This window comes from Mandrillus leucophaeus, unplaced genomic scaffold (genome assembly GCF_000951045.1).
Source record: "Mandrillus leucophaeus isolate KB7577 unplaced genomic scaffold, Mleu.le_1.0 Scaffold101, whole genome shotgun sequence".
NCBI lineage: Eukaryota > Metazoa > Chordata > Mammalia > Primates > Cercopithecidae > Mandrillus > Mandrillus leucophaeus.
The window spans coordinates 1,212,363-1,224,707 of NW_012098210.1; the positions used below are offsets into that span (position 1 = coordinate 1,212,363).

Sequence of the window (12,345 nt, forward strand, 5' to 3'; positions counted from 1 at the left end):
TATACAAAATATAGTCCATAGGGTTCAAGATTTGTATGCAGTTCTTCTTTGTCAATAGAGAAGGAGTTGGCCAATTTTTTCTGAAAAGAACCAAAGAGTAAATATTTTAGGCTTTGTAAGTGACATGGTCTCTATCATGACTGCTTAACTCTGCCATTGTATAACAAACGCAGCCATAAATAATTCATTGTTCCAAAAAAACTTTATTTACAAAAACAGGCAGTGAGACAGATTTGGCCTGTAGGCCCTAGTTTGCCAATCCTCATTTTCCTATGGAGTATGGGCAAAGCTCTCTGTTAAATGGGTTGTTTTCCCCTGTTACCTGTGGTCGTGTTATTATTTTGGAACAGTTAGGTAGATTTGTTTCTCTTGGTATTCCATTTTAGGGATTTTCCCTCTCTTTGTTGATTTAATTCCTTTCTTTGAGTATTTAAACACTAATATGCTCCAAAAGTGCAAAACTATTCAGAAAGGACATGCCTCTCCTTTCCATAGCCTTCCAGCCAAATTCCAATATAACCTCACAGCTAACCAATCTCATTAGTTCCTGGTTTATTAACCCTGTATTACTTTGTGGGGGGCGGGGGGGGGAAGAAGAAGAAATAGATATGCATATGCTCATAATTTCTCACTTTCAAAAATACTCTTTGCACTTGGCTCTTTTCACTTAATATATCCTAGAATTTACTCCCTGTCAGTTCAGAGGAGCTCTTCCGCATTTTGGAAGGATGTATCATAACTTCTTCAACCAATTTCCTACATAAGGGCAATTAGGTTACTCTAATATTTTATAAAGAAACAATGCTATAATGAATAACCTTGTGCAAGTGTACTATCTTTGGAGATGAATCTTCAGGGTAAATTCCTATAGGTAGGATTGCCAGGTCAAAGCATATGCATATATAGTTTTGTTACATGTTGCCAAATTTCCCTCCACAATAGCTGTAGCATTTCTGCATTGCCATCTGCAGTGTATAATGTTGCCTATATCCCTCAGCTCTGCCAAGTGTTCTGTCAACCTTTCGAAATGCTGCCAATGATAAGAATGGTGTGTAGTTTTAATTTGCATTAATCTAATTAGAAGTGAAATTGAACACCTTTTCAAACATTTAAGGGACAATGTTATATTTTATTTTGTGAATTGTCTATTCAGGTATTTTGCCTACTTTCTTCCTATCTGGTTTTAGGGTTCTTCTCTTTGAATTTTAAGATTCGTTCTATATTATGGAAAATAACTCTTTATATGTGATATACTGTCTGTGGCAAATATTTCCTGGAAATTTGTCCTTTCTTTTGACTTTGCTTACAGTGTCAAACTTATCACTCTTCTCCTCTAGGCATCTAGGTTTTTAGTCAAATTTAGAAAACCTTTTACTCTGTCCAGGTGATAGAATATTTACCCCCATTCTATCCTAGTATGTTTACGGTTTAATTTTTTACATTTAGATCTAGTCATTTGGGATTTTTCTTGTATATGGTGTGTGGTATATGGTCCAATGTTATATTTTTCCAGATGGATATCTAGTTGCCCAACCCCATTTATTAAAACGTCCATCTTTACTCCAGGGATTTGAGATGCCACCTTCATCACATACCAAAGTTCCATAAGTACTTGGGTTGACTTGCTGACTTGCTCCCTGATTCCACTGGTCTATTTGTCTAGTCATGGGCCAGCACCACAATGCTTTCTTTCTTTATTTTCTGCTTGCAGCTTCAACTCAAAGGACACATTTTAATTCTAAAGGTTTTGTAGCATACGTTAGTGTCTGATAAGGATAGTACCCTGTTATGGCTTTTATTTTTCAGTGTATTCTTGGCTATTTTTCCACCTTTATTTTTCCATGTGAATTTTGCAAAAGAATTTCACTTTTTTATTGGGACATGTTAACTTTTTGAATTACCTTAGGGATAACTGACAACCTGATTTTAATCTATAAAAATATTTTTTGAGGTCAGGCATTGTGGCTCACACCTGTAATCCCAGCACTTCGGGACGCCCATGCAGGTGGATCACTTTAGACCAGGAGCTCAAGACCAGCCTGGGCAACATGGCAAAACCCTGTCTCTACTAAAAATACAAACAATTAGCTGGCATTGTGGCATGCACCTGTAGTCCCAGATACTAGGAAGCTTGAGGTGGGAGAATCACCTAAGCCCAGGAAGTTGAGGCTGCAGTGAGCTATGATCATGCCACTGTACTCCAGCCTGGATGACAGACGTGAGACCCTGTCTCAAAATATATATAATTTCTTTTAATCAAAGAAATTTTAACACAGATTTGGTATTAGATGATACCATTAACTTTGTTGAATGTAGTAATGGTATTGTGGTTATGTAAGAATCCATTTTCACTTTTTAGAGAAATGTGGCATATTTAAGGGTGTCATGATATTTAGAATTAACTTTGAAATAATTTGGCCAGAAAGGGAGAAGCGAATGATAATGCAAGCGGGCAAAGTGTTAGTAACTATTAAGTCTAGGTAATTCGTGTTCCTCCTTGACCTATCAGCCCTACAAACACTTTTTTTTTTTTTTTTGAGATGGAGTCTCGCTGTCGCCCAGGCTGGAGTGCAGTGGTGCGATCTCAGCTCACTGCAAGCTCCGCCTCCCAGGTTCACGCCATTCTCCTGCCTCAGCCTCCCAAGTAGCTGGGACTACAGGCACCCACCACCTCGCCTGGCTAGTTTTTTGTATTTTTTAGTAGAGACGGGGTTTCACCGTGTTAGCCAGGATGGTCTCGATCTCCTGACCTTGTGATCCGCCCGTCTTGGCCTCCCAAAGTGCTGGGATTACAGGCTTGAGCCACCGCGCCCGACCACGAACACTTATTTCTAAGATTCAGCCTAAGCTACCCTCTTGCAGCAAACGGTATTTTGGTCACAATATCTGCCGTTCCTCCCCACTGAGCCCATCTCTGAAGAAGGATTATCTTTCCCACCACAGTGACATCAGACTTAGCTGTGGGATTTGCTTTGGCCAATGAAGGTTAGCGGAAAGTCAGTGCACTTTCAAACAAGTTTTAAGAGCCACGATGTGGTCCCATCATTGCTCTTTTTCCCTATACCTTGAGAACCCCACGATCCAGACAGAAACTGCTCCTTTTGCTTGGATCCCAGAACCAAGAGAGTTGAACCACACCTGAAGTAACCAAGAGGTAATGTAAGTGAGAAATGAACATTGGCTATTATAAGTATTGGGGTTATCACAGTATTATCTGGTCTAAGCTTATTAAATTATCTCCCCTGTGAAGGCTTTAAAGATTATTTCAGAAAGAACTGGCCCATTTATTTCTAACAATGCCCTTGAAGAAAAGACATTAACATGAATATGTGAAGAAAGAGAGAAAAACAGATTTGGGCTGAGCAACATGGCTCACACCCGTAATCCCAGCACTCTGGGAGGCCAGGGTGGGTGGATTGCTTAAGCCTAGGAGTTTGAGACCAGCCTGGGCAACGTGGCAAAACTCTGTCTGAAAAAAAAAGAAATAAAATAAAATAAAATAAGGAAAGAAAAGGAAAAGGGAAAGGGGAAAAAGGGAAAAAAGAGGAAAGGAGAAAGAGAAAAGAAAGAAAGAGAAAGAGACTGGTTTAGGAGGAAAAATGGTATGCTCTCAAGTTTTTATAACTTTAAGAATAAACTTGTGGTTGCAGGCAAGGAGAAATATGGGGATGAAGCACAGGTGAGACAGCGGTAGATAATGGGTTCATTATAATATGTGATGGGGAAAATCGTTAAAGTTCACAAATTGTTAAAGGGTATAAATATAAACACGGAAAAGGAGTATGTGACACTAACTCCTGTGGACCCCTGCAGTCCAAAGAAAAGAAAAAGAAGAAAGAGAATAGCCCAAAAGAGAGACGTAAGAGGCTGGAAACTGTGGAACATTATGGTGTCAAGCAAGACAAAGCAAACAATTTCAAGGAATGCAATTGGGATCCAGGTTTTCAATATCAAGATTCATTTGAACTAGGTCATTTGTTTGTTTGTTGTTTCATGGGTTTTTTGTTTGTTTGTTTGTTTGTTTGTTTGAGATGGAGTTTTGCGCTTGTTCCCCAGGCTGGAGTGCAATGACATGATCTCGGCTCACTGCAACCTCCACCTCCTGGGTTCAAGTGAATCTCCTGCCTCAGCCTCCTGAGTAGCTGGGATTACAGGTGCCTGCCACCACACTTGGCTATGAACCAGGTCATTTTTAACATTTTCCTCTGAATCAGTTATATGTATTAACAGTGGGAGAGAAAACAGTATGGCCAGAGAAAAATAAAAACAAAACCTAGTTGGACTAAGTAGCTAAGACCAAATCAAAACACACTAAACCATTCACAAAAATTATCAATCTTTTTTTTAAAAAGAAAAACACAGCCCACACAGAACCAGTCCAAAATGGATGAATCTATACTGATTTAGATGGAGCCAGGTCAGATGGGAGCTAGTTCAAACCAGAGGGAATCAGACCAAAACACATCAAAGAAGATAAAAATGGAATAAGGTAAATCTGATTAAATCATATCAGGGAAACAGCCATGCCATTTGGAGCAAACTCCTGAAGAAACTCCTCCCTGAAGCTGGTTTGTGTCTCCAAAAATGTGATTCTTCTCTACATGTTGTATCTAGAAATATAGGAATATCTAGAACAGTAAGCTCCAGTATAGCAGCCACTGGCCATGTGTTTACTGAACACTTGAAACGTGGCTAATCTGAACTAAGATGTGCTCTAAGTGTAAAAGACAACCAGGTTTTGAACACAGGACCAAAAAAATAAGTAAAATACCTAATTAGTAAGTTTTTAGGTTAATTTCATGTTAAAATGATATTTTAATATATTGGGTTAAATAATATATATATTCTTAAAGTTGATTTCACCTGTAGTTACACTTGTAAAAACGTGGTTACTAGGAAATTTAAAATTACCCAGGTGGCTCACATCATATTTCTACTAGACGGCACTGATCTCGAACAAGGAGTGGAAAATGACTGCCCACAAGCTAAATCCAGTCCTCTGTTTTTGTATCACCTACAAGCTAAGAATGGTTTTTACATTTTAAGTGGCTAGAAAAAAGTAAAAAGAGTAGTCACATTTCATGATACATAAACATAATATTAAATTCAAATTTCAGTGTCTATAAAGTTTTATTGGAACATATCCACGCTCACTCGTTTGCGTATTATTTATGGCTGCAACTCAATGGCAAGTTAAGGGTTGTTACAGAGGCCTTATCACCTGCAAAAACAGTTATTGTTTGGCCCTTTACAGAAAAAGTTGGCCAATCCCTCGTCTAGAGTTATGTTGCAATTGACATTTATCAACCCAGATTTAAATAATTTTTTTATTTTTATTTTTTATTTTTTCAGACTGAGTTTCACTCTGTCACCAGGCTGGAGTGCCATGGCACAATCTCAGCTCACTGCAACCTCGGACTCCCTGGTTCAAGCGATTCTCCTGCCCCAGCCTCCCAAGTAGCTGAGATGACAGGCACATGCCACCACACTCAGCTAATTTTTGTATTTTTAGTAGAGACGGGGTTTCACCATGTTGGCCAGGATGGTCTCGATCTCCTGACCTCGTTTAGGTTTGCAAACAAACGAAAAAGAAAAAGACATGGTTTATGAAACCCCCAAACCACAATAAACTTGACTCTTAATTTTAACTTACATCACAGAGCTGCATCTCTCCCTACTCTCCCCCTTGCAAACCATGCCCCCAGCCTCACTAGCCTCCTTGCAGCTTCACGTATTGGACAGGTACATCCCTTCATTAAGGTCTGCGTGTCAGTAATTCCCTCCACCTGAAATGCTCTTACCCTAGATACCTACAGTTCTAACCTCCTCACCACATTATGTCTTTAGCCAAATATTACTACTTCAGTGATTTCAAATACCCAGTTTTAAAATTCAGCCAGTCACCCTATCACACCCAATACCCCTTTATCCTGCCTTATATCATTATTTTTTACTAAGTTGCACTTATCACCTTTTAACATACTGTATTATAATATCCCTGTATATGAAGCTTTTGGTTTGTTGTCTGTCTCCTTATACTAGAAAGTAAGCCCCATGGAGGCAGGGATTACGATTTTGTTTACTAATGTGTTGTAAATATCTAGAACATTTTTTTGTGGTACATAGTAGGTGATCAATAAATCGCTACTGAATTAATGAAGGAAAGGAAAGAACACAGCCTCACCCAATGAGAGAAGATTCCTATAATTCTCCAGCATCACTTCTTTGTATAGATTCCTCTGCTCTGGACTCAGTCTCTTCCATTCTGCTTCTGTGAAGATCACAGCCACATCCCTGAATGTAACTGGTACCTACAAACAACCAGTAAATTAATGTAGAGCAAGCCACCATCAATCTTCCCTGTGTGTGGAGCACAGCTGGTGACCCTGGAGAGCCTGGATATGCAAGTTGATGTAATTCATCAGAATATATGGTTCTCCCTATGAAGAAGTTCTGAACACTACTGTGTGCCTAGTTTTCTGTTAAAATCTGTGAGGAGCATAACTGAGCACAGAACACATTCTAGGCCCTTGACATGTATGATTTCATTGGAGAAATGATTTGTGAATTACTTTGTAAACCTCAGGCTGTGTTTAGGACAGTGACCTTGAGAATTCATAATGAAGGAATTCAGAGATAAAACAGCAGAGAATGGGCTGCAGAAGGAACAAAAGCATCACAGACTTAGGGCTTGTGCTGGGCAGCAGGCAGTGGTAAAGATTTAGAAAGAATGGAAGAAAACTTTGATTACAGAGAAAAATGGGAGTGAACAGATGGGGTCTGGAATGAGCATTTCTTAAAAGCTCAGGTTACTAAATGGGATCTGTAAAATCCCTGTCTTTGCTATGTGCTTTAACAACTTTTTTCAAGAAAGCCTAATGCTTCACTCATCTACCCAGATGTTGACCGCCTTTTCCCTTCCCAAGAAAGAGAATATATGTCTGTTCTCTGGGAAATGAGCCAGCACTTCAGAAGAAAAAAAAATGTAATCCCAACTCACCACTATTTGGGCCTTTCCCTCCTTTTCCTGGGGCCAGTCAGTATCATTAGAAGGCAAGCCTAGTGAAAGAAAAAGAAGCTATGGGAAACCAGAGCCCCTGCCCCCCAGGCTCCCTGAGCAGCTCTTTTGAGCCTTAGGATGAAGGAAGGAGTCACTTTACTCAGAGGTGACCTCTGAAGCATTTTCAGGTGAACCTGGAGACTTGGCTCCCTCTTCATCTTTCTGGCCCCTCAACAATTCTCACCTTTCGCTTTATGATTTTGGATCAATTTCTTCATGGTCTCTACATTTTCCCCATTCTTTGAAAGCAACATCTCTTCCCAGTATTGATCTCCCAGTGCTGAAGGATGAGGCAACATCATGGCCCCAGAGTCAGCCCAGTGTGAGCCTTGAAATTCTGCCAGAGGTCCAGGTAGATGTTATTTCATCTCAAGATGGAGTTCTGCTGCCTGTGGTGACTTCTACCAACCTTAATTGTAAAAGCTCATCTTGTTTCCATGCAGCCAGGACCTGTGGGATGAAAAAGCAATTTGCTATTGCTGGGGCTTTTATTGTGGGCCCTAGGCTTATGCCTCTTCAACAGGGATCCTGTTCTCTCACACCCTCCTCATTCAACAAACATAGAATCTCCATCTACAAGGGTTCCCTGGATTTTCTACCTTCATTCACTCTACCTTCATTTCTAGGCCCTCATGCTTATGTTCTGCCACTCTCCCTTAGCTCTCAAACCTTACTTCTTCTGCCTCTGTACCTCAGATTCACTCTATGTTTCAGATCAGTCTCTGCTACTACCTGAAGCCTGAGTCAGAGAGAAGACAGAATATAACATAATGCCTATGGAGAAAGAGCCTCTGACTGTTTCCTGCAGACCAATCAAGGCATGCAGAACTCAGCTTCTGATTCCCCTGCCCCAACCCCAGGTTCCATCTATATTCAGTTACTTATGTCTTGGATGGGCACAGTGGCTCACACCTGTAATCTCAGTACTCTGGGAGGCCAAGGCAAGCTAATTGCTTAAGCTCAGGGGCTCAAGACCAGTCTGGGCAACATAGCGAAATGCCATCTCTACAAAAAATACAAAAATTAGCTGGGCATGATGGTGTGTGCCTGTAGCCCTAGCTACTCAGCAGGCTAAGGTGGGAGGATCACCTGAGCTCAGAGAGTCAAGGCTGCAGTGAGCTGAGATCGTGCCACTGCACTCTAGCCTGGGCGACAGGAGTAAGACCCTGTCTCAAAAAAAGGAAAAAAAAAAAAAGATCCCTATGTCCCTGGTATTCTGAGGAGTTTAGGAGATCAAAAGTCAGTCCTTCTTACTTAAGGCAGAGCTCCAGGTCTCACAATTACTCTAAAGTGATAACCTCCTAGCTTCCATTTCTATGCATGTCTACCACATGACCTTACCAGAGATGTGCATTTGTGTATCCTGATGGGCCCAAATCAAAGTCCTACACTGATGTGGTCCCAGAGAAGGCAGGTGGTATTAGGAGTTATGCCACCTTCAGTAGCTCCTCAGACACTGTCCAGGATTTCAGCAAAAATGACTACAGGCCTATTGTTGCCTAGTACCCTTCTGAGACTAGCTGGGGTCTCTAAGCAGCTCTTGTAATTCATCCCTCAACACCATAGGCAGAGATGACCACTCCCTCTTCTGTCCAACCTGGGCATCATACCATATTGCAATTTCTCTATTTACATGACTGTCTTGACTAAACTGTGAAGCTTCTTGTAAGATGAAATGAATCTCAGTCTTTTTGCTAATCTACTTTTAGTGATTAGGATAAAAGAGGCCTTTGTGGTAGATTTTATCATCATTCCCAATTATTTGTTACCCTATAAAAAGATGGTACTTCCCTGTCCCAGACATCAGGCTTGACCTTGTAACTTGCCTTGGAAAATGAATGTGAGTGAAAGCAACGATGCCGTTTCTAAGCATTGCATAATTCCACCATTTCTCTTGTTCTGAGAACAGCATGTCCCCAAAGGGACTGTGGTTCTATTGTAAAAGGTCATGGTACAAAGCTAAAGCCAACCTATAATACCTGCAGTACAACGTAGCTGAAGCTGACAAAACCTTTCTCCTAGTAACACTAGTAACTGTAGCTAACATTTATAAAGCAAGATCTTTAAGTGCAGACTTTTTTTTTTTTTTTTTTGAGACAGAGTCTCGCTCTGTTGCCCAGGCTGGAGTGCAGTGCCGTGATCTCGGCTCACTGCAACCTCTGCTTCCTGGGTTCAAGTGATTCTTTTGCCTCAGCCTCCCAAGAACCTGGGATTACAGGTGCCTGCCACCACGCCCGGCTAATTTTTGAATTTTTAGTAGAGACAGGGTTTCACCATGTTGGCCAGGCTGGTCTTGAACTCCTGACCTCGTGATCTGCCTGCCTTGGCCTCCCAAAGCACTGGGATTATAAGTATGAGCCACCATGCCTGGTTACTAAGTACAGATTTCCGGTAATCTTCACAACACAGCCAAGAGATGGATGCCGCTATTCTTTCCATCTCACAGAGGAGGAAACTGGGGCACCAAGAGGTTGGTTTATTTGTCTTTAAGTTTACACAGCTACCAAATGTGTTCTAGGCACAGCCACAAATCTTAGCACGTTGAAGGCCCAATCAATAGTGGGGACTAGGGCTGGGTGAGAATGGGTTTATGGGCTTGCGTCCTTGTAGTAGCATGTTTCACTCTCCATCCCCAAGTGTGTGCCACTCCTTATAGGTATACACCCTATCACATTGAACTCAGGAGTGACCATGTGACTTGATTTGCCAGTGAGCTATGATCAGAATTGTCTCTTTGGGTAGAATCTAGTGATGGACACTAGAAAGCCACAGTTTTCACACTATTTATACTGGAGCTTTGGAATGGCTTCAGAATGCTGGAGAATGCTGGAACCCTATAAGTGAAAAGTCAGCTAAGCTACAAACGACTGTCTATAGTTATCATTTTGCCATTGTTTGTTTTTTCTAGGAATCCGAGAACACCCCACATAGCTCCCAGACCATGTTTCCTCCTGCCTGCTGGACATCTCACTTCAGCAAACACTTACTGAACATCTGCTACAAGCTAGGCACTAGGATGAGCTTTGCAGATATCAGGGAAATATGACAGTGCCCTGTCACGGAGAGCCCAGCTGAGGTGTGCAGCGCCGTGAGCAGGGCAGTCCGCAAGCTGTCACATAAACACCTAGTCTCCTTTCCTTCTCTTCCTAACCTGCTACTCCTTCTTTCCTCAGCTTCTTCACTTCCAAGACTCCCAGTTCCATCACCACACTTGACCTCTGGGTCATCACTGACTCTATGCCTCCCTGCCACGCCTAACCAATTACAAAGGCCTGTAGATTCTGTCCACCTCAGAGCTGCCTCCCATCACCCCACACCAGCTGGGAAGCTCAGACAACAGCAACAGCCTCCTGACAGAGGTCTCTGCAGATCTCCCCCACACCCCGATACTCCTTATCCATGCCTCCCACAGCTGGCTCTACGTGCTGCTGATTGAGCTATTCAATCGTTCCATAATTACCAGTGCCCACTGTGTGCTAAGGACTGTTCCAACATTTGGGATACTGCTGCAAATGCAACAGAAAAAATACCAGCCCTCGTGTAGCTGCCATTTTAGTGCGGTAGGGGCAAGGAGATGGATAAAAATAAAATATAGCTCAGAAAAGACACAAGATGTCAGATGGCGATACGCACTGAGGGCACCAGAAGGATCCAGTGGTAGAGACTGGAGGAGTTGCAATTTTAAATTGAGTATTTAAGGAAAGCTTTTTAAAGGTGATTACTTGAGATCTGAACAATGTGAGGGAGTGATTCATGTGGGCTACTGTGTCAACAGAACTATAAGGAAAGAAACCAGCCCATTGAAGGTCCTAGGGCAGGAGTGAGCCCTGCTGTTTCAGAAATACGTTCCCTGTGGCAGGAGGGTGTGAGACACTGGTGGCAGTTAAAAGCAGTCAAGGACAGCAGTACCAGGGCACAGGTCATGTGCAGTCTTGAGCATGCTGGTTTTGATGTGGAGGGAAATGAGAAGCCATGGGAGGATTTGGAGCAGAGGAATAACAAGCTTGGATTTACATTTTAAAAGATGTCTCTGGCTGGTAGACTAGGAACAGACAAACGGGACAGGGGACAAGGAGAGAGGCAAGGAAATCCCATAAAGGCTGTTGAAATAATTCAGGTGGGAGAGAATGGTGATTTGGACAAAAGTGGACACAGCGGAGGTGGTGAGTAGCAATCACATCCTGAATTTCTTTACTGTATGTGATTTGCGAGATGAAAAGAAAAATCAAGACAATTCTAAGATTTTTGCCTCGAGCAGTTGGAAGGATAAGACTTACCATCAGCCATGCGCGGTGGTTCATGCCTTTAATCGCAGCACTTTGGGAGGCCAGGACGGGCGGATCACCTGAGGTCGGGAGTTTGAGACCAGCCTGACCAACATGGAGAAACTCCATCTCTACTAAAAATACAAAATTAGCCAGGCATGGTGGTGCATGCCTGTAATCCCAGCTACTCAGGAGCTTGAACCCAGGACGCAGAGGTTGTGGTGAGCCGAGATCGCACCATTGCACTCCAGCCTGGGCAACAAGAGCAAAACTCCGTCTCCAAAAAAATAAAAAGTTGTTTGGTGCTAAAGAAGAGGCTGAGGACAATTTTGCCTGAGAAAATCAAGGCATGCTTTGCAATGGAGTAAATGTGTGACTAAATCAATAGGAGTTCAATTGCCAAGTAGAAAACCACAGAGGAATAAAACAGTACAGAATGGAATCTATTCCCATACAGCTACAAGGGCACTACTACAAAAGGAGTAACTGGTAGGGACAAGACTGAAAAGGTGAGTTGAGAGATAATTCAGATATTAATCAGATATCAATATTAACAATCACAGTTCATATTTACTAAGCATATACTATGTGCCAGGCACTACCTTATAGGAATTATCTGCCAGGCCTTACAGGAATTACCACATTTCTTCCGCACAACTCCCTGAGATGGGCACTATTATTTTCCCCATTATACAGATGAGGAGTAGAAGACACAGTGAAATAATGTCTCCAAGGTTACACAGCTAATGTGTGGTAAAGACGGGCTTTGAATCTAGGCAGTCTGTCTCCAGAGCCCACACCCAGGCTGGAGTGCAGTGGTGCGATCTCGGCTTACTGCAACCTCCACTTTCCAGGCTCAAGCCATCCTCCCATCTCAGCCTCCTGAGTAGCTGGGACCACAGGTCTCCACCACCATGCCCAGCTAACTTTTCTATTTTTAGTAGAGACGGGGTTTTGTCATGTTGCCCAGGCTGAGTTCAAGCGATCTATCCCTTCAGCCTCCCAAAGTGCTGAATTACA

General features: G+C 42.2%; 1 protein-coding gene across 3 annotated transcripts in view; it reads right to left on the bottom strand.

Annotated features, from left to right (window-relative positions):
- The window catches only part of ZNF343 (zinc finger protein 343), a 22,589-nt gene that overhangs the window by 5,291 nt on the left and 4,953 nt on the right, over positions 1–12,345 (bottom strand). For 2 of the 3 annotated variants that reach the window (XM_011974557.1, XM_011974562.1), the window contains exons 3-5: positions 7,245–7,510; positions 7,001–7,059; positions 6,185–6,311 (exon numbers count right to left, since the gene is read on the bottom strand). In XM_011974557.1, coding sequence (XP_011829947.1) covers positions 6,185–6,311; positions 7,001–7,059; positions 7,245–7,362 — 304 coding nt within the window. In that variant the 5' untranslated portion in view covers positions 7,363–7,510. The remainder of the gene's footprint in view (positions 1–6,184; positions 6,312–7,000; positions 7,060–7,244; positions 7,511–12,345) is intronic. The other variant, XM_011974568.1, reaches the window with a different exon arrangement.